The sequence below is a fragment of the Mesocricetus auratus genome, unplaced genomic scaffold (genome assembly GCF_017639785.1).
Source record: "Mesocricetus auratus isolate SY011 unplaced genomic scaffold, BCM_Maur_2.0 Super-Scaffold_6730, whole genome shotgun sequence".
NCBI lineage: Eukaryota > Metazoa > Chordata > Mammalia > Rodentia > Cricetidae > Mesocricetus > Mesocricetus auratus.
The window spans coordinates 80,955,934-80,978,359 of record NW_024429184.1 but is presented as its reverse complement, the minus strand read 5'-3'; the positions used below and the strand labels follow the sequence as shown (position 1 = coordinate 80,978,359).

The window sequence follows — 22,426 nt, the reverse complement described above, 5'->3', positions numbered from 1 at the left end:
ACAGATGCATGCTGCATGCCCAGATTGCATCTTCTACTTTCTGACCCTTGCCGCTAGACGGCCTCTGCATTCCCAAGCTATGAGTTCACAGGCTGCTCCCTTCACTTATGCTGCCCCCTCCTACCAGATAGCAGGCGGTAACCTACGGTTCAGCAAGGCACACGAGCAATGCACAGTGCCTTGCTTTGTTCAGTCCTTGTCATTTGGTCGTTGGCAGTGTGATGCTAAGTTTGAGCAACAGTACCCAGGCTCTACACTTACCTGATATGGGGTGTGGGGGACTAAACTACGAGGGTGGAGAAGGGGTTCCATGGGTGCCAGGAGACACTTGGCCTCTGGGCAGGAGGGAAAATGTGCAAAGCAGCCTGTCTCCCATCTCCCTCCTGATCCTGCCTCCCTTTCCTCAGCCCAAGGACGAACACTTGAGCAACTTCTGCCACCTGCTGGGAGTGGAGCACAGTCAGATGGAGCATTGGCTGTGCCACCGCAAGCTAGTCACCACCTCAGAGACCTACGTGAAGACCATGTCCCTGCAGCAGGTGGTCAATGCCCGGAATGCCCTGGCCAAGCACATCTATGCCCAGCTGTTCTCCTGGATTGTGGAGCACATCAACAAGGCCCTGCACTCATCCCTGAAGCAGCACTCCTTCATTGGGGTCCTGGACATCTACGGGTAGGCCTGCTCTCCCTCTGCCTGCTGTCACCAGTGTGTCCTTGTGGGCATTTAGAAGCCAACAAAGACCTTAATGGTTCCCCAGTGGTTCCAGCCGGGAGAATTAGAGAGGCACAAGGACATTTAGGGCTGTTATAACTAGAGTCAATGTTGACCCCAAACCAGAGATGCCAAGTGTTTTACAGGTGACAGTTTACAAGCGAGAGTGTGCACTGTCAAAACACTGATATCCCTGTCCCCAACACAAACTCCATAGCACCATTTTTCTTAAGATGGAGACTTATTATGTGGCCTAGACTGGATTCAAACTGCCTCAGCTCCTGTATACCACCAGGGTCAGATTAAACCTCCATTTTTACTACTAGGAAACCAATCCTGAGAGGGAAATGACTTGACTATCCTCATTCTAGGAGCCTCCCTCACTTTTTATATCTGTTAGGTCCTACTTCTATCTACCATTTGATCTCACTGTCTTCAAGGGAGGTGGTCGTTTTAATAGTAATTTTGCCCAATTCTGCCTAGACTAGTGCTACATATTAGCATTTGTGAGGATTATCCTTCTTTTGGGATCTAGGGGGAGCTGACAGGCTTTAATTTATGACTAACCTCTGCAGGGTGAGGCCACATAGTTTGGAGGGAAGTATACATGATGAGACATCAAGAGATTGGCTTTCTCTAGCCGGGCTGCCACCAACACCTGGATGACTACAGATCACAACCCCTTTCTGGCTGTTTCTGTGGCTTCAGTGAGGTAGTGAGTCAGTCTTGCTGAGATTATTTCAGACCCGTTTAGACTCATGAAGTTTTGTGGACAGGGTTGTATCCCCCTTTCTCTTCTTTTCTCACAGCTGCCTTGACCTCTTTAAACTAAAAATAGATTAAATTCTCCTAGAAGAAGTACTTCTGTCTTAAAATAGCAACCCCGACCACAGATTGCAGCATTGCCAAAACAGGGACGCTCTAGTGAAGCACAGCATGGTGGGTTAGAACTACTGGGACCACCCAAGGGTGGCATAAAGGAGAACCCCCTTCAAAGAGTTCCTATGCAGATGGGCTCCCCCGCTCCCCCCACCCATGCCTTGGCTTGTCGGTGGCCCATATTGCAAGGGGCATTAGAAAAGAGTTAAGTTTTATTCTGGGATCACAAAGACCTCAGGAGCATGCTGAAGAGTCAATACTTGTGCACAAGTAAATAATGCAAGAAGTCTTAGAGACTGTAGAAGGGTCCATCTGAGGGTTTAGATGTGACAGATGTAGAAGATTAAAACCAGAGAAGCCATGGGAATTGTTCTGGAGGAGGTGAGATGAGATGTGAACTATCTGGAGGAGGATAGAACGTGGGAAGTAGGAGAGTCAACCTACTTGGGAACTGAGGTACAATCAAGGAGGTAGAAAACAGCCACGGTGTCAGGGCTGGAGAGATGGTTCGATAACTAAGAGCACATGTTGCTCTTGCAGAGGGCCTGGGTTTGTTCCCAGAACCTATATGGTAGTTTATATATCTGTAACTCCAGTTTGGAGGGAGCCTTAACTGGATTCAATGTCTTCTGACTTCTGTGGCTACCAGGCTTGCAATCCAGGCAAAACACTCATACATAAATATAATATTAAAACTTAAACGTGAAAGGAAGTCGTGTGGTTGATGAAGAACAAGCAGAAGTGGGAGATGCATCTACTCCGAGGCTTCTCAGGGCAGGCGTCTTGCTCTGTGGTCAGCAGGGCACCTACTTCTGCTCAGTCTTCCTGCTGCATTGTAAGGACACCTCATTCTCACAGAACTTACTGCCTAGCTGTCAATAACTGATTCTGTCTTATGTTCCCTCTCTACCTTGATTATTTCTGGGTCTTCAGATTTCAGGTGAGAAGACCTGCCCACCATGGGTGGTGTCACTCCCTGGACTAGAATCTTGACTGTATTAAAAAGGAGAAAGTGAATTGAGGATAAGCATTTATTGCTCTATTCTTGGTTGAAAGGTACAGTGTGACCATCTGCCCCATGCTTCAGATGCTGGGACTCCCTTCAAACCATTGACCGTAACCTCCAACTATGAGCTCAGAACCCCTTCCTTCCTAAGTTGCTTTCCTTTGGGGTACTTTGTTGCAGTAACAGAAAAATAATTAAGACAGATAGGTTAAGGGAATGGATCAGATGTTATAACCCAATGTCTCCAGGTCTTCCTTCCAAACATGGCTCTAAAGGTCAGCCCTAAATCTCAGTGTGGAATAGAACTGGCAGGAGTTCTGAACTACAGAGGAGCTGCTTCATGGCATGTTAATCTGTAAATGTAAGCATTTCCACGGATCAGAGCCCACCCTGGGATAAGCACTTACAAAGGATACAAGCAGCACTACAGGAGCCAGCCCCGTGCTGCACATCTGTACTCCCCATGCACTAGGAGGAAAGTAGCTTGTGGAGAAGAGGTTGTGGCTGCATCTAGAAGTCTGTGGGAGCCTGCTACCCACCGGGCTCTCTGCAGGCCTTCTGAGCAGACCAGTTCCAGATACCCGGTGCCTGGATATAAGAATGGCTTTGCTTTCTTTAGTTCCCTTTTCTATTCTCCAAAATAGTGTAATATAAGCAATGCCCAGAGCAATCGTGCCAAGCCAAGATGTTCTAACTAAGGACCTGTGAAACTCCCCATGGGACGTTTCCTGCCAGGCAGGGCTGGACATTGATAGAGAACAGCCTGGCAGCTTTTGGCCAGAGTTTCCTTGCATGTTGATTAGCCAGCATTTGCCTCTATTGGCTTCATTAGTTACAATGGTAATCTTTTATTCCTCCTTGAGGCATCAAGAAGTAAATGGCTCAATTTTGGGGAAATACACATTATTATTTTTTTGTCTTTGACTTCAGCTTTCAAATGCCAAGATTTGGTTCCAGCCAGTCCATTTGTGCAGAGGACAATGAAGGATGCATAGATAACTATGTTACTCTGAGGAACACTGCAGGAAAAGCTGGAGTAAGAAGTAGGGAAATTGAACTCTGGGTAGAAGGACATGGGATTTGCTTTCTATTTTGAGTTCTGGGTATTTTTTGTTGTGGCTATGATAGTACTCTAACAAAATCAACGAGAGAGAGAGAGAGAGAGAGAGAGAGAGAGAGAGAGAGAGAGAGAGATTGTCTTAGCTCAGATTCAATGTTGAGCCCATCATGGTACAAGTCATAGCAGCAAGTTGAAGCGTCTCATCACATGTATCCACAATCCAGAAACAAGTATGAATGTCAGTGTTAATTGTGTTTCTCTATGCAATCCAGGAGCTTTTAATGTTTGCTTTTGGGTTTCAGGAATTTAGTGAATATTCTGAACATTAACCCTTAGTGGAGGTGAGTTTACATGTCCTCCATTCCTACTCTGTAGACTCACTGTCCTGTATTTATAAATAAGTAAATTTCTTAGATTTGCCATTGCCTTCATTTGATGGTGAAAGGAAATTGGTTTGTTTTGCTTTTGGTTTCACTCTCCAGAGCAGGTGACTATACAGTCCCAGTATAGTTACTCAGAGAGAACTGCCAACCTCTCCTGACCTGTGTAAAAGGGTGTTGAAGAATGAAGGGGGACAAACTCTGTGATTACATTTACCCATTGGCCTATAGATAGCATCCCAGTTCTTGGTGGCCCAAAAGGCCACAGGACATTGTTAACTTTAGAGCAAGCATAGATAGCTAACCTCAGTGTTAGTCCTCACAGCCTATGAGATACTATTATCTTGTACTATCTTGACACCTCAAGACAACTTTATACCCTGGGGTACTCCAAAGTCTTGTGCAATCTTCCAGACTCATGCAGGGGTGTCCAACCTTTTGACATTGCAAAACAATGTTATCATCTACAACATTCATGCTGAAGAACTATGCAGTCAAGTTATCAAAGAAAATCATGGAAAGATGGCTTGGTTGGTAAAGTACATGACATCCAAGCAAGAGAACCTAACTTTGGGTCCTTGAATCCACGTATAAACAAACAACAACAATAGTGACAATGACAACAACAATAAAAACAGACATGCTGAGGAGCCAGATATGGGGAGGATCCTTGGGGCTTGCTGGCCAAACGGGCTAATAGAATCAGTGAGCTCCAGGTTCAGTGAGAGAGACTGTCTCAAAAATAAGACGAAAATGTGATTGAGGAAAACCACTGACACTGGCCTCTGGCCTCCATATCCACATACATATGTGTGTGCTCATCCCTATACACGTGTGCACACACATGAACACATACGTAAAAGTTACAAAACACAGTGTTCTAAGATAGTTTATGATTTTGTGTTAGGGGTTCTATTTACAGCAATCTTTGGCCACATGTAGGCCATGGCCTGGGCATACCTGATAGTCCTTTAGAATATGCCCCCCATAATTGAATGCTCAGATGAAACCCCATTTTTCCTCTTTCTATATTCAGCCCCACTGATACTGTAACCTCACCGCTAAAAGCCTAGAGAAGACGAAGTTAATATTCCCATTGTCTCAAAGTTTCTAGTTCTGTGAAGAGACACCATGACCACAGCAACTCTTATAGAGAAAAACATTTCATTGGAGTGGCTCACTTACAGTTCAGAGGTTCAGTCCATTATCATCATAGTAGGGCATGGCAATGTGCAGGCAGACATGGTGCTGGAGAAGTAGCTGAGAGTCCTACATCTTGCAGACAACAGGAAGTGGTCTGAGACAATGGGTTGTATCTTGAGCATATAAGACCTCAAAGCCGGCATCCACATTGACATACTTCCTCTAACAAGGCCATACCTACTCCAACAAGCTACACCTCCCCACAGTGCCACTCCCTTTGAGGGCCATTTTCTTTCAAGCCACCACACCACTGAAAGGCTCTCATTTATTGCAATAGCTTGTAGACAGCTTTCCAGCAGTCAACTGGGGAGGAGGGATCATGGCTTGCTCTTCATTACAGTTCTTAGAGGTTTGGCTCGTGGATTTGGAGACTTGTAGTACCTTAGAGTGGGCATTTTCTAATCCCCATGGAAATAAGGCATGAAAAGGACCTGGGAATTAAGATACTGGCAGACAGCTTTTCTTCAGTCAGTGCTTTGGACTGAGTTCTCACAGAAGGACAGGCTTTATGGACAGAACATACACAAGCTGAGGGACAGTAGGGAGCCCTGCCACTTGAAAGTCCAGTGAGCAGACTGAGGATTGTTGTTAGACAGATGAGTGTAAGTTTCTCTGGCAGACACTAGGGTGCACTTGTGAGAGTTCACAGCTGCGGGGTAAGAAAGGACATGGAAAGGGTATTTGGCTCTGATCTCTGGCATCCATGCATGATGACTGTTTTTGAAGGCTCATCTAGAACAAATCTCCCCAAGGTGGGCTTCCTAGGTGCTGTTCAGCCCATATCCACCTCTTTACATTCTGCTAAAGGTGGAAGCTTGAGGTCCTGGTGGCCCCAACTCACGCTCAGAGGACATGCTGTTGCCCAGCCTTCAAGCAGCGGGTACCACTCTGCTGGGGCTCCTTTCTGTGGGGCAGCAGGTTCATAGAGATAATAACTCAGAGCCAAGGTGTAGCCTTGTCACTGCAGTTTGGTCCTGCAGTGGCTTTGACTGTATTTTTAGAGGCATTTGTATCTCTCATCCTTCCTGAAACAGAGTCCAATGAGAAGGAAACTGCTCATTGCTCAAGTCACATCTTTAACACAAAAGGAAATGACGGTGTGGTCATTGCACTATCAGAAGGACAGATGGCATGTCTCACCCTCATCCTGTGTGTTCTCCTTCCTCCTATCTGAGAGTTCGGGTCTGACTCTTTTCAGGACAAATCCGGTTCCCTCCTATATATAAATGTTCTTGTGACATTTTAATGCTATGGGCTATGTGTTTATTTTTAAGAGTCATTTCTGCTAATGGACAGATTACTACAAATATAACTCTGTTGCAAAGGAGACATTGTCTTGCTCCCTGACCGAGTGTTTCTGAGGCTGGGCGTCTTAGTCATTTTCCAAGTCAGCCTAGTCTCCCATTCGTCTCCAGCATTAGAGTAATTATGCTAGAAGGCAGAGGAATTGTTACCAGATAATATCTTAGAAACAGGGAAATTATGAGCTAACTTCAGCCATCCCAAATTAATGACAATGTTCTTTGTGGAGTGCTACCAGTGTAAACCTTTAAAAAATGACAAGTGGCAGATACTTAACTTCTCTATCTGTAGAGCTCAGGGCTGGCTCTGCCAGCACACCCAATGGCCATTCTCTGGCCATTTTCTGGGCTGACTCTTTAATCTTCCTTGTAGGTTATGTTAATTAAATTTCCTCTAGGTTTGGACAGTCACCAGCTACCACTGTGGGTGGAAGGGGGAATGACTGAGGTTCTAAGTGATGTAACTTAGTCTACAAAGGGCTATCTGGAGCAGGAGAGGCCATTTTACAGGGCAATAACTGTTGCCTGCGCTGCATTGTGACGCAGTGGTGACTCATCATAGCATTTCAGTCTTTGATCTTGTTTTATTAACTTGGAGTCATTTTTACCATGTGGGCATGGCCAAAGGCTGTACTTTAATGTGGCTGTCTCCAAGCAGTTGATTCCTTTGATCTGAAAGATTCCCTCTTTTCCATGTCTTAGACCTTGCTGGGGAGGTGGGTATGGGAGAAGCCAGGGACTTTTTGCACACTGCTCTAGGCCTGTTAGGTGTCTGGGGAATCTATTTTCGATAGTCCCTCTACACAGAGACTATCTCCCCGCTACTATATCTCCAGCTCCTCACCAGGGACAGGGCTGCCACCTCTTCCTGAAAGCCGTGTTCAGGGAAGGGCTTGCAATGACACCTTGCACAAGACAGAATATTCAGTTGTCCTTATTTAAGAGTGGCAAGGGGTGGAGCTTGCAGGTTGTAGAGAAGGTCAGTTGAGGCCTGTAACTCCAGCCTGCCCTTGTCAGTAGTACCACTTCCTCCCCCACTCTCCAGGCCTCAGATACTCCCTTCCAAAAGCACTCTGTTTACAGTCTAGAGTCACCTGAAAGGAGGGAACCTCAGTTAAGAAAATTCCTCCCTAAGATCCAGCTGTATGCATGCCTAAGGAGTATTTTCTTAATTAGTGACTGATGAGGGAGGGCCCAGCCCATTGTTGGTGGTGCTATTCCGGTCTGGTGGTCCTGGGCTCTATAAGAAAGCAGACTGAGCAAGCCAGGGGAGCAAGGCAGTGAGCCCCACTCTTCTGTGGCCTCTGCATCAGCTGCTGCCTTCAGGCTCCTGCCCTGCTTGAGTTCCTGTCCTGACTTCCTTTGATGATGAACAGTGGTGTGGGGGTACAAGCAGAATAAACCCTTTCCTCCCCAACTTGCTTTTGGTCATGCTGTTTCGTGGCAGCAATGGAAACCCTGACTAAGACAGTGCTTGCCAGCACGGCCACTGCAAGCTCTCATCCTGAGGTGTGAAAGAAAGTTTCCACCTCCCTCTAATTCTCTCACCTCACCCCTGGGCCCAGTGCTGCTCCTCAGTGTACAGATGGGCCCCACACATCTGAGGCAAAGCTGCCGATGCTTACAATGCTGCCCTTATGGTGAGACATTTCACTTCTATTCAGTTGTTTGAGTCTTGCTTTTTAAATTTTGTAACTGTCCCATATCTCATTGTACCTGAATCATGTTTACACCTTCCCCACCACCCTTCCAATGTCCCTCCAACAGAGGTCCCCTCTGAACATCCTATAGGTCTCCTGCAGTCCTCGTGTCCCAGCCTTCCTTAGTGGTTGAGAACGTCTCTGTTACTTCCACCAGCAGATACCAGGCCCTAGTTGGAGTCTTGTCCGTTTTCCTCCCTTGCTTAACCTCATCTTTCTCCTGTCTAGGGATCACATCTAATAGTCATTTCTTAATTGGAATCTTCCAGAACCCCCTACTGACTCTGGGAAAGTCCAAACCTTAAATGGCATAGTTTTCAAGCCCTGTAGACAGGGCCCCTCCTCTCTCTGCTGCACCAAGTCTCTCCTCCTTTGCCCTATCCTCCCCTCTTCTCTCCTCCCCTGTTCTCCTCTCTAGAGGTTTCCTTCCTTGACCCCATCTCTCAGCCATGCTGTAAAAGTGTGGGTTGAACAATAAAGTATTGATATTCTAAAGTGTGAACAGGTCATATAAGTTCATGTTGGGGACTAAAACCTAACAAAGTTACAGAGGTCCCCAGTTTACAAAGTATAAATGATTCAGAGGAGACATGTGGAACTCTCTTGATTATCAAAGAAATTCAAAGATATTTTTACACCAAGTAGCCAGAAATTTAAAAAAATGTTTGAGAATTTCCTTCATGAATATAATTCACTTTGATCATTATCAATCTCTACCTTCCCCCTTTGCTCCCGTCCAATTCCTCTCCTACCCCCCCCACTACTTTTCCCTCCCAACTTCATATACGTTTCCCCTGACCCACCAAATGCATCTGTATTCTCATGTGTGCAGGCCTTTATACTGGAACATGGGTAGTCTCTCAGGTCTCACATCCCTGAAGAAAAGTGACTGTCTTCTAACAGTCATCAGTTGCCAATAACTCCTTGGCTGGGGGTGGGACTTCATGAGCCCCTCCCCCATCCATGCTAGCTTGAGGTTCTCAACCTGTGGGTCACAATCTCTTTTGGGAGCCCAATCACCCTTTCACAGGTGATTTCATAAGACCATCAGAAAACAAAGATATTTACATTACTATTCCTAACATTAGCAAAATTAAAGTTAGGAAGCAGCAATAAAAATAATTTTATGGTAGGGGGTCACCACACCATGAGGAACTAACTGTATTAAAGGTTGCAGCGTTAGGAAGGGTGACAAATCCTGCCCATACTTCTGGCTCTTTGAGTCTTTCCACGGTCTCTTCTGAGACAGATCCCTAAGTGTGGATGTTAGAGGAGGGTGTGATATGGATGTCCCAGTTAGAGCTGGGCATTCCAGGGTCTCTTGTTTTCTGCAATGGTCAGGTGTGGGTCCCTATTAATTGCCACCCACTGCAAAAAGCACCTTCTCTAGCAAGGGTTGAGAGATTTGCTAATCCGTGGGGTATAAAGATAAGATCGTATGGGGGCAATTTATTACTATGTCTGTTTAGCAGAATTAATAGTATTAGGTATTCTCCTAGATCCTATAACTTACACAGCCACTAGTTTGGAGCCCAGTTAATGGTACAAGACATGAGTTCCATCTTGTGCAGTGGACTTTAAATCACACCAAACCTTTTTTTAAACCAAAGATTATGGTAATACTCCTAATGAGGTGTGGGTAGAGAGTAAAATGACCTAAATAGAATACAGTTTTATGTACTAAAGACATTTCTCTATCTACAAAATGTTGCTTATCTTGTGTCTCTGTCTGAGATACATTATATGTGACATTTGTAAAAATGCATCAAAATATTTAAACATTGTGTACATTGGCACACTTAGCTCAGTAAAAATATGTTTAAAATGTAACACTGTTGACTACTGTTAAAATAGCACTCATTTATGGCAAGGGTGAGGGTAGAGAAATAACAAACTGCTTCCACCTTTCTGGGGGTGTATGCTTGCTTCTCCCTTTCACAAAACAGTGCTCTGGAGACTGGGGAGATGGATCAATGGGCAAGAATCTTTGTTGTGAAAGCAGGAGGACCTGAGTTCAAATCCCCAGCACTTATATAAAAAGCAGGGCATGGCTGTATGCGCAACTATAACTCCAACATTGTGGGGGGAGGAAGCAGGAGTTTTTCTGGAGTTTGCTGGAGTTTGCTGGAGTTTGCTGGAGTTTGCTGGAGTTTGCTAGAGTTTGCTGGAGTTTGCTGGAGTTTGCTAGCCACCAACCTGACCTCCAGGTTTGGAGAGAGAATTTTTTAAGGGAATAAGCTAGAGAACTGGCAGAACAAAATGTGTCCTGTGGCCTTTTCATGTATGCACAGATGTATGGACATACATAAACACCGTCAAATAACATACACATCACATGCACCACACACACACACACACACACACACACACACACACACACCAAAAAGTGCATTTGGACATGGTAATTCTCCTTGGATAGTATCATTAGGAAAGAGTCATGAATTTGAAGAGGTGTTTAAAGCTGTCACAACACTGATAGCAATATATGATGGAATGTCCTTCATGAGGGATTGACACGTCTGTGTGCCAGCTCCTAGGTGCTTCTGTAAATTGGGGAGTGTGTCCTAGGCTTGAAAAGTGGCAACAAGCCTATGTTCTGTCTGCCCTAATCTACAATTCCCAGGTCTTAGCCCTCAGATCCATATAGACCTAAAGAATAGTGCAGTGATGTGTTTGGAGTGGAAGTTAAATGGTAAAAACAGGAGTAAAGTATGTGTCTGATCTTTTATAAAAAACAAAAACAAAACAAAACAAGGAGAGACCTCCACTGTGTAAGAGAATCATGGGTGACCTTCTGATTATCTGTCTATCCTTCCTGTAATTTCCTACTGTCAGTCCTTTATCAGTTATAAAGGAAGCCTTTAATACCTCTGCTTCTAATTTTCCAAGACTGCAGCATTGATATCTACAACAGAAACCTGTGTGCACAGGAAGACTGTGGCAGCTGGCATAAGGAGGGAGGCAGCCTTGCTAAACCCCAGTGACTGCTGTTATGGAGGTGTATCTTACCTGTGGCTTCACTCTTTCCTTCGCAGGTTTGAGACCTTCGAGATTAACAGCTTCGAGCAGTTTTGTATCAACTATGCCAATGAAAAGCTCCAGCAACAGTTCAATTCGGTAGGCTTGATGTGTGACCTCGGTTGCTAGGGCAGGGACTCGCTGTCCCCGTGGCATGATACCCAGGCCACTTCTGTTCCGAGATTGGTGTGGTTCTGCTCTGCCCACGCCTCCCTTTCTTTTTGGTGATGCTCCCAACTTTTGGACTTTTGGAATTGGCTTTCCATTGTTGGGGAGGAAATGTGATTTAGGCAGCTGGGTGGAGAGGGTAAATTATCTCCCTAGATTGACCCACTCCTCTCTGAGCCTGAGCTTTCAGGGCATTTAAGGAACTGAGGGCCAGATGCAAGACTCCTTGAATTGGCTAGAGTCCAGAAATGCATGTAGCATTATAATATCCTAAGACAAGGTTTGCAGAGGAATGGGAAATTACCAAGCGGAGCTCTGCCGTTTCCAATCATGACTTTGAGTTATGTCCAGACCTTTTCTGACTGGTATCTGCTATCCCCTGAGACAAAGAACTTTACAAGTGCTTGGGAGATAGCTGCCAAGTGTGTCTGTAATGCACTCACCCTGCCTTTTGCTTCTTAGCATGTGTTCAAGCTGGAGCAAGAAGAATACATGAAGGAGCAGATCCCATGGACCTTGATTGACTTTTATGATAACCAACCTTGTATAGACCTCATAGAAGCAAAGCTGGGCATCCTGGACCTGTTGGATGAAGAATGTAAGGTAATGCTTCTGTTGTCATTGAGTGGTGCAGGTCTAGGTACTGGGCAGAGGGCTCCTGTGTAAGGCAAGGGAACAAGTAAAATCTCATAGCTGGATCTGAATCTGATTTGTGAAAGGAGTAATTGTTGTCCATCTTTCTTGATAAACTATAACCCACTGAATGTAACTGACAGATTTATCCTCCTAGTAAATGTGCATCTTTTATGGCAGAAAGCAGGTGCTTGCTATGTTGGTGGTATGGATTTGGTGTCTCAACATCTAGACAGGTGTTCCTAGGGTGGTCTTTATAGTATCAGATAGCTGTGAAAGATGGAAATCCATGAGACAGTGAGAACCACATCTCCCTCCCCATCCCGTGAATTTTATGGACTTTTCCTGGTATAAAAGAGAACTGTGCCGACAGCAGGAGAGAAACTGGAAGGGAGGAATGTAAGGTGAAGAGATCCAACTTTAATCAGTTATCCAGCATCCTTGGTTTCCTGCACTATGAATTGATGCATACTGAGCTTGATGTTGGCAGTCTCTCCCCATGCAGTACCTGATTGGGAAGGGAGCTGAATGTATAGCAATTGCTCCCTTCCACGATAGAAGCTTGCATCGTAAGGTGTGGAAGTCATATGGCTTATTCTAGAAAGAGAAGAACCAATTGCATGAACTTCTGTTCTCCCATAATTTTCTGGAAAAGCACTGAGTGTGGCTGGGTGTTTAGGGAAGAAAAGGCATGTCCCTTCTAGAATGGTTTTCTGAAGCATTGCCTTGGTGTACACCCATAGTCCTGGCACTCAGTATATTGAGGTAAGAGGATCACTCAACTGTAAGGCTAGCCTAGACAAAAAAGTGAGTTCAAAGCTATTGAGTCCCTGTCTCAACAAACAAACACAAAAACTTTTACCCGCCCCTTCAAAAGAAGAAGAAACATACCAAATCCTGTAGCTGGCACATATGTATCAATTTTGGGGATGGCAGTGAAGAATTGCAGGGCAGATTTTCATTCTACAGCCCAGAATGGCTTAGAACTCTCTGAGTAGGGTGAGATGAAGATCAGTGAGTTGATACAGTGGAAGTGTGTTGAAACTGTGGCTAATAATAAGCACTCTGGACATTGGCTATTACTGTGATGAGAATCTTAACTGGGAATCCATGCTGGCTGGTCTCAGTTGGAAGTGAATGGGGAGTCATAGGAGAGGTGATCTTAGTCAGAAAATATGTGTACACATGACATTGATCACTGGTCTCCTCTGATTGTTCATGTTCGTACTAATTAATGACTGTATAGGATCAGAGGATTTTCTCGTCGAAATTCAAGTGCATTTTCAAGGCAAGGTGATTTGGTTGCTAGCAGATTGTAGCATTTGCTTAGTGAAGCTTCTCTTTGTGGTTCTGTCTGACCCAGTTGGGACAGTCCCTCGAGGTCCTTTTTGCTCCCAGTTACTGGCCTGCCCCGTCCTGACAAGCCCAGCTATATGCTGACTCCTCCTTCACCCACACACCTGGTAGTTCTAAAACAGAACTCTTGGAGACAAATATAAAAGAGTATATATAGAAAATGCTGAATTAAATGTATTTTATTGTCTGTCCAACACAATTAATAGCCTCCTTCAAGAAAGAGGTTTCTTTCTTTGAATTTTCTCTGGCACATGGCACAGGGGATTCAATACTAGTTACACCAAATTGAATCTGGAGAAAAATCAGTTTGCTTGCAAAGGTCCTAAGAACTTTGTTTCCGCATTTGTAAGCATTTTCCTTTTAGAGCACATCTTATTTACTGAGTAAAGCCCTTTTCTAATTGGCCACTGCCAGGGTCACTTCCAATCTTGCCTGATCTGAAAACATGACCTAACTCATGGAGAGTAGGGGAGGCCCTGTAACTGAGGACTATCGGTGAGTGTCAAGGGTAACAGAATGAGTGATGTCTCATTGGATGCGTCACTGCCATCATTGACCATCTGAACAGTAGGCACAATAACTGCGTTGCATTCTTTCCCACCCCAGTATTATCCTCTCTCATCCCCCATCCTGTGTGTGTGTGTGTGTGTCTGTCTGTCTGTCTGTCTCTGTCTGTCTGTATCTCTCAATCTCTCTTCCCAAACTCATCTTCTTCCAACAGGTCCCTCCTACTTCAGTCTCTCTCTCTCTCTCTCTCTCTCTCTCTCTCTCTCTCTCTCTCTCTCTCTGTGTGTGTGTGTGTGTGTGTGTGTGTGTGTGTGTGTGTGTATTTTGTTTTTAACCTAATGTACCCAGTGCTGCCTGTATGGGTATGAGTGTCTATGTGTATGTGGGGGGAGGGGGTTCTATTTGACTGGAACATGGGTAGTTAATCAGTGGCTTCATCACTGAAGAAAACGACTGTAGACTGTCAGTGAGAGGCAGAGTCTTGTGATATAATGTAGATATATCCCCTGTACATTATATCCCCTGTATATAATGTACCTCATCTTATGCAGGTAACCGCAGCTTCAGTGAGTTCATGATTGCAGTTGCCATGTCCCACCAATCACTGTTTCATGCACACCTCCAAGAGCTCTGCCACTTATGTTATTTCCACTCTCTCTTCCAGGGTGTTTCCTGGGTGTGCACACCCTGCCTCCACCCCATGTCTGTGTTTGTGTGTATGATACAGATGTCCCACTTAGGGCTGAGCACTGCAATGTCACTTATTGTCCACACATGCGGTTATGACTGCATGCACTACTGTGACAAGAAGCTTCTCTGATGAAGGCTGAGAACAGAACTAATCTCAAAGCACAGTCGCCATCTGTGTTAAAGCTTCTACGAAACAAGTTGCTTATTTACTCTGGAAGCCATCTGTAGAGGTGTAGTAAGAGGCTGCTCCTGAGAAGTTGTCACACAGTGACACCTGTAAGGCTAGATCTACATTTGGGGGACAGAGAATAAGTAAGGTATCCTATAGTGTGTGGCCGGAAACCAATTCTCAGTCCTTTGACGTGTGGGAAAAGATCTAAGACAGTCGTCTGGCTCTATGGATTATAGTATGTACTTCTGCCCATGTGGCCTTAGTGTCCATCTTCATCCTCTCTTGGACTTCCCTTTTTGCCTGCTAGCTTGCCCTTTGAGACTCAACACCCTCCCATGGATGCCGGCTTACACACAGCAAGTCAATGACCTTTCATAACAGGATCCCAAGAGTTTGGGGTTGAGTTGTTCTTATCAGTCAGTTAGTGTCCTGGCTTGAGAGCTGAATCTAGACTCCAGCCCTCTGCCATGATGTCTTGTCCTGCTTCATGAGCGACTGTGCCGGTCTTGTGGTTCTCCAGATCCCCAAAGGAACTGATCAGAACTGGGCCCAGAAACTCTACGAACGACACTCCAACAGCCAGCACTTCCAGAAACCACGCATGTCCAACACAGCCTTCATTGTCATCCACTTTGCAGATAAGGTATCTGTCCTCTTTGTTGACCTAGGACACCTTAGGACCACAGTAGGAAGAATAAAGGGTTTCCAGGCTAAGGAAGTGGCCTTTGTGAGTTTCAGTAGCCTGGGGTTGTAGGGAGGTTCTCCTCTGCACTTTCTTCCCAACCCTGCCCTGGCCCCAACTCTAATATACCAGACTGTCAAGACTAGACACAAGCTGAGCATATGCTATCACAGTTGCCTTTCACATGAACCAGCAGCTAGTAATTGAGGTTGCTCTCCTGGGACGACAGCAGCAATGGAGCAGTTAGGAGTCTGCTGTCATTGAGCCTGAGCAGAGGGAGGAGTGAAGACAAGGTCTTAAACTGTTTGGGTTCCTTCTGGAGTAGCCTAACTGATCCCAGTGGTGGGGATAGACATTGAACGCCTCCAAATGGATTTCAACCGAATTCCTAGGTGGTATACATGTAATTGCATATCCTGATTCAATACATCTGGGCCACTGGCTGAGAAGTTACATTCATGGAGCCCCAAAGAAGCTTTCTCATGGGAGTTCCCTTTTAGGACAGCATTTTCCTGTGTAAATCTCGACATAACAGATTTGCATTTTAAACAGGGACATCTGTGGGTTTCCATCTACTCTTCATTCCTTTAGAAAACGTTACTAGATGAGATGAAATTACTTAAGAAGCTGCCAGGCTCCTGAAACACTAACTTTTTTCTTTCATTGCCATGGTCTCAGGTGGAGTACCTTTCAGATGGCTTTCTTGAGAAAAATAGGGATACGGTATATGAAGAACAGATCAACATCCTGAAGGCCAGCAAGGTAAAGAACACCAGGAATGGGGCTGGTGAAGTGACTCGGTGGGGGAAGGCTTGCTTAGTCATGTTAGAATACTTTCACAGGGCCCTGGGTTCAATCCCCAGCACCATAAACAATAGATATATGGGAACTGAGTGTAGTCATGTATGCCTGATATTCTAGCACCCTGGAGGTAGAGGCAGGGGGATCACTGAAAGTTCAAGGCAAGCCTGATCTACATAGCAAGTTTTAGCTGGGACTAAGAATGAAGAAAAAAATATATAAACCAACAGATCATGAATGGGCCATGCTGTTATGAGCCCCACTATGGAACACGGGATGGTAGCAATGTGAAGTTTGTTGGTTATATCTGGAGGAGGGGAAAAAGCAGGAAGAAGGTGTCTCTCAATTCCAAGAGGGAAAACTAGGAAAGACACCCCAGATGAAGCACATGGGAGGTGCAAGACAGATGGCAACAGGGGGAGGCATAGGAGTAAGTTGTGGTCAAAGGTTAGCTGATGTTCAAGTCACCCGTCTTCCCCTGCTTGCATACATAAGACGATTTGAACCACTCCAAGCCTAGTGTTTGTGTACTTCATTTCTGTTCAGCCATCTGAAGGGCAAAACCTGAATGTAAGTTGTATTAGGACTGGTAGAATGAAAATCTATAATATTTTATTAGCATGGCTTACATGGCTGTTCTGACAATGGCTGTCTCCCAAGAGAAAGTCCAAGGACCCAACAGTTGTTTGATGGATGTCTCATCTGATCTTCAGTCTATGTCAGAATCTCAAAGAAGTAGGCTCTAATACTAATGAAGAAATAGACTTTCCATCGAGAGTGAGGGCACTTGGGCAAAGACCAAGAGCTCCCTTCTGCCATGCCCTTTATATAGGCTTCCACCAGAAGGTGTGGCCCGGATTAAAGGTGGATCTTCCCAAGTCAAATGATCCAATCAAGGAAATCCCTCACGGGTGTGCTAAATGCTTGGATTTTAGTGAACTTCAGATGTAGTTGACAGCCAAGAACAGCCATCACAGTAATAAAATGTAAGAGTTCAAGGACAGTTAAACCTACTTTGGAATATTTATCATCTCCGAAATTCCATCTGCTTCTTTCTCACAAGCATAGCAAAGACATGGAGATACTGTGTCCATCTGCATGCCCCACGATTCACTTTTAAGCATTTGCCTGTGAGTCACCACCCCAAGCCCACTATTTGCACTCAGAGATGAGCAGAGCTACATTCTTATTGTCCTTGGCTGAGCTGATAAACATCCGCACAGGAAATATGAAGGGAACAGAGACTCGCTAGCAGGGGCCTAGATAACATGAAGGGAAAGGAAGTCTGGGCATGCCTGCAGCCAGGAGAGGCCAGTGCACCTGTATGCTAACAGCTGATGCAGATGTAGATGGTGCTGCCAGCCTCAGCCCTTCAGTAGGACCCAGGACAACTCTGCAGGATTTGGGAGCCTTTCTCCCAGACCATATGGCACCAAACTCACTGCAGGTCCCTGATAATGCTGGAGAGATGACAGAGTAATTTCTCTTTGTGATAAGCTTTAGAATTGTGACTGCAATAGAGAGAAACGAAGAGCAGACGGCAGCACTGACCCAGGTGCTTAAAGCCAGGTGAACCCTTTTCCAATCAGGAACCAAAGATGGGATTTGGGTAGGATCTGAGTCATCAGCAGCCCATTGTTGTTATCATCTCAGGATATATCCACATCAGGGAACAAACCACAGAGATAATCAGTTTGTTGTAAACGTGCACAGTGTTTTGGAGTTTGGTCTCATATTAATGTCTTAGATCTCTAGCTCATGGTGGTTAGCAGGAGTTTCTCCATTATTGATGATAATGGGGATGGAGTATAGGAAAGTATCCTCTAATCACAATTGAAGAGAATGGTTTGTGTACCACTCCTATGATTCTAAGAGGTGGCCTTCAGGCATGGGAGCCTCTGTCATCTTTATGTAAGTTCCTCGTTTGGGGGGAGAACATAAATGATGACTTAAATATAATTTAGTTCTGCTACTATTTTGATTTCGAGTATCTTAATCTGTAGAATTCAGGGATGTCATAACCTAAAAGTGACTATTACTGACAAGAAAAACTGTCTGGCAAGGCAAGTATTATTATTAGCTGAGCAGTTTTTGCCACTTAATTTTATTTAACAGCTTCACTGAATAGTTATGTATATAGAAACAAATATAGAAAATCTCTTGGATTTTTGTCAAGTGAGAAAATGCAGTTAGTACATACATGCGAGATGCAGAAAGACATGTGTGATTGTGATGCAGGAGTGTGAAGGTCAAGAAGAAGGTTGTATAGATAGAGCGTTGGCGACCTCAGTGTCACCAGTTTGCTAAGAAGACCTGCAGAAGTTGGATGTGGTTGTTGCTTAGGGTGACAATCATTGCAGTGTAAGGACTCAAAGCTAGCAAAGAGCAGGTGTGTAGGGGAGCATCTGGGAGACAGCAGGTGCAAGCTTCCAAAACTCTTCTCCCTGTGACCTCACACAGGTGTGCCGAGTTCCTGCAGAGAAGCAAGTTCGATGATACCTAGGAGAATGTTTGCCAGTGGGTATTTACACAGGCACCCTTGGTCTAGCATGAAGTAAACCTCCAGACTCCCAGGAGAAAAGTGGATACTCACCAATGAATGATATTGTTTGCACAGCCAGCTTAGCAATAGTGAGGCAGTCATATCAGGGAATGGTGAAAACTCACCTGAAATCCAAGTTGCTAGATGCCATCCAAGAGTTGACCTGGAAAGCAGGTCTTGGGAAGAATGGTGCTCTTGCTCTTTTCTGCACATGATGGTGTTTTAGTTTAAACATATTGGACTTTTATTAGAAATTTAGTCGTAAAAATTGAAATATCACAGAGTTATATATAAGGTTCCACTCCTGTTCAATGAGCCATCTTCCGGTGAGTGCCTAGTCTGCATTATAGCACACTGGTGTATTCTTTTAAGGGTGGAATAATCAAAATATGCATACCTGGTCCCCTCTGATGTTGTACACATTGTTGTATCTCAGCCATCCTCCACATGCATGCATATAGGCTTTTCCTTTCTTAAATAACTCTTGGTAGTTTGCTGTTATTTTACAAGTGAAATTGATAGTTCGTTCAGTGGGTATGTGTAACAGTTGTAGAGTTATTAAACTGAAGGGAAAAAGTCTGTGCTGTGTTTTTGGAAAGTGACAGAGTCCCTTGTTTTGCCCCACCCCAACTACCACACTTCTAGCTTTCTCTCCTGCCAATCCCATGACTGCTGCCTCCTCTACACACACAACTGGAACCTGTGATGAGCCGCACAAATGCCACTGAGAGCAAAGAGAGGCACTGGGCTCTCAGGCTCTGCCTGCCGCCTGGCACATCTGTCAACATGAATCCTCACACATCTTTCTTCACTAAGCAACGCTCATTTTTTAAAAAGTGTTTTGCTGTAGTAGCAGTCCTCCAAGACTTAGGTTTGAAGTGCAAACCAAAAATAGGATAATAAAGACCTAGAAACATTTAAGACCCTAGGACATCAATTGAAGAATGTAAAGCCTATTTTTTAAGATAAATTTTAATCTCTAAACAAGCTAATCCTCAAATCATTGTTTAAATTCATAATTGTGCTTCATGTGCCTTTATTTTGTGAGAAACTATTGGCTTTTATCCTTTATGTGGCATACCTGATGAGAAATTATCACCTTGTCGAGAGTAATTAAGTGGTGTGAAATAGAGGACTCCTACCTGGGGACCGTCACAGAGCGGCTGTGGGATGAAGCAAAGTGCTGCTAATGAGAATGCGATTAGGGAAGCCTGTTACACCGTGAAGAGGCAGAACAGAGCTAATGGCTTCTCGGCTATTACAGAGCTAAAAATAGGGACACAGAAAAGAAATGCCTCTTTAGAACCCAGCATTGACACATCCATTCCTCTTAAATACTAAGAGATGCAAGTTTTCCCTCCCAACTTTTATGCTTAAGAGAAGGAATGTCTCAGTGTATGCGGAGATGGGGGCGGGGGGGGGGGGGCAATAAAAAAAGACTGTTTTTCCTCTGAAGACGTTCTCTTACCTGCTGTGTGTAGGTCAGAGGGACAACTATTCAGCTGGAAATTTATGTCAGTGTGAGCCAGGCAACCTGAGTCTTGGGTCTGGATGGACACAAGTGACACCATCTTTCCACTGCATGTCGTCAGAGAAGTGGCCTAAAGAACAATACGGGTTAGAGACTCTGTCCAAAGCGCCGACCTTGAGCCTGGCTGTCTCCAGGGACCAGAAATAGCAGAGAAGCCCCTCAGACTGAGCCCCAGTGGAACAAATGTTTGTGCCTTAGGGTTCTCTGGAGCAGAACAAGTGTGTGTTCATGTGTGCGCGCGCGCGCGTGTGTGTGTGTGTGTGTGTGTGTGTTATGTATATATAAAGAATTTGTAAGCTGGGCGGTGGTGGCACATGCCTTTAATCCCAGCACTTGGGAGGCAGAGGCAGGAGAATCTTTGTGAGTTCAGACCAGCCTGGTCTACGAGAGCTAGTTCTGGGACAGCCTCCAAAGCCACAGAGAAACCCTGTCTAAAAAAAAAAAAAAGAATTTGTAAAACAATAACAAGTTTTCTTACTCTTGAGAGGGTGGAAACCTGGACGATGATCAGCCCTAGAGGTCAGGGCCCCAGCAGTCGGAGGAGTCCCACAGTGGGTGTCTCACACCAGGGAGGGTCAAGAATCCAGTCGGAACTTGGTCCACAAGGTCAGGTACCTCAGCAATCCCAATCTGGGCCACAGCCCTGAAGGGTTCCTACCACTAGTGCTTTGTCAGTGATCTGAAATCAGCAAAGGCAGCAGCAAAGGCAGCGGCAGCAGCAACAGGGCAAATCTACTCAGTGGCGGGAGGGAGAGCCAAGTGAGCAAAAGGCCATTTCTATCTGGATGGCTACCAGAAGGTGCTGCCCACAATTTGGGGTACGTCTGCCCACTTTAGGAGTACACCTGGCCACATCAGTTAAGGTGGTCAGAACAATTTCCCTGCCCAGGTGATTCAAATCTGTGGCAAGTTGACATTAAAACCCACCGTCCCGGTTTGCTTTTGAAATCCATGACTGTTGAGTGTAAGCTTCTACAGTACTTTATGACACACATATTCCTCGGCATGCTTGGCATCCTCTACCCTGGCCATTGGAAAATGTATTGGATAATAACTTCAGTTGATAAACAGTGCTGCCTTCCCTTTTTCCAAGGTGGGGCTATGTCTTTTCGAAGCCCATTGCACATGTTTTTATTTAAATGTTGGAGATTCGTCCCCTCCCACCGAAATGTAACACAAACCACGTGAAAGAGCTGCTTGAAAAGAATGTGCATGTTTCCAATGTTTGCAGCCACTTCTGAGGAAGAACTCCTGATCAAACTGCTCTCCTATGTCCTCTTTCAGTGTCACATGTCTGTTTGAAAGGAAATCTCCATTATAGTCTTATAAACACCAATGAATAGGTGTGGTTTCCAAGGAAACAGTATGCACACAGCTGCAATTGAAATTTCCTTAGACTGTCAGCCTTTAAAAGGCGTTTTCATACCTCTCTTAATCCCTTTGCAAATAGATTTGCCTCGGGTCTTTAAAGTCTGTATCTGGGCTTGACTAGCAGAAAGCAGAGAAACCAGTACCTATGGGGACATTTCACATAAATGGCTAACGGGATTAGCGATGTGTTTGGTTTATCCGAATGTGTTGCCGTGACTGCGATCGAGTTAGAAGTGAACCTTTTGTGTGAAAGCCTCAGTGGACACATTTCAGTGGCTGTCATGGGAAGAGCTGGAGGACTCCCATTCCTGGTTTTCCTGCTCACAACTCAGGCTTTCAGCACCGTTGTCAGCAAACCTGGAGTTTCTTCTTCACCTCTCCCAGCGGTGTGGAAATTTCGTTCTTTGAATCCTTTGTCAGGTTGTGATTTTTGTTGTGATTTCAGGTTTGTTTCTATTTGAGGCATTCCCAGGTAAAGTGCCTATCTATCCCAGCCCTCCTGGCAGATGGGTAAATAAGGGTCATGCTAGGCCTGGCTCTTTTGCTGTTGCCTACAATCCAGGATTATGTAAAGGTCCCTCTTAACCTTTGAGTCTCATGACCAACCTAGATCTTTCTATGTGACTGTATCGCTGAAACATACCCAGCACGTATGAAGCCTACTTCTCCTTCCCAGGTGCCATCTCAATAGCAGAGCTCTGCCATTAAAACATA

General features: G+C 45.0%; 1 protein-coding gene across 5 annotated transcripts in view; it reads left to right on the top strand.

The window, feature by feature from the left end:
- Myo5b (myosin VB) overlaps positions 1-22,426 on the top strand; it is a 265,550-nt gene that overhangs the window by 161,536 nt on the left and 81,588 nt on the right. For all 5 annotated transcript variants that reach the window (XM_021230890.2, XM_013118053.3, XM_021230892.2 and 2 more), the window contains exons 10-14: positions 408-673; positions 11,277-11,358; positions 11,890-12,030; positions 15,306-15,428; positions 16,146-16,229. In XM_021230890.2, the coding sequence (XP_021086549.1) occupies positions 408-673; positions 11,277-11,358; positions 11,890-12,030; positions 15,306-15,428; positions 16,146-16,229 (696 nt within the window). The remainder of the gene's footprint in view (positions 1-407; positions 674-11,276; positions 11,359-11,889; positions 12,031-15,305; positions 15,429-16,145; positions 16,230-22,426) is intronic.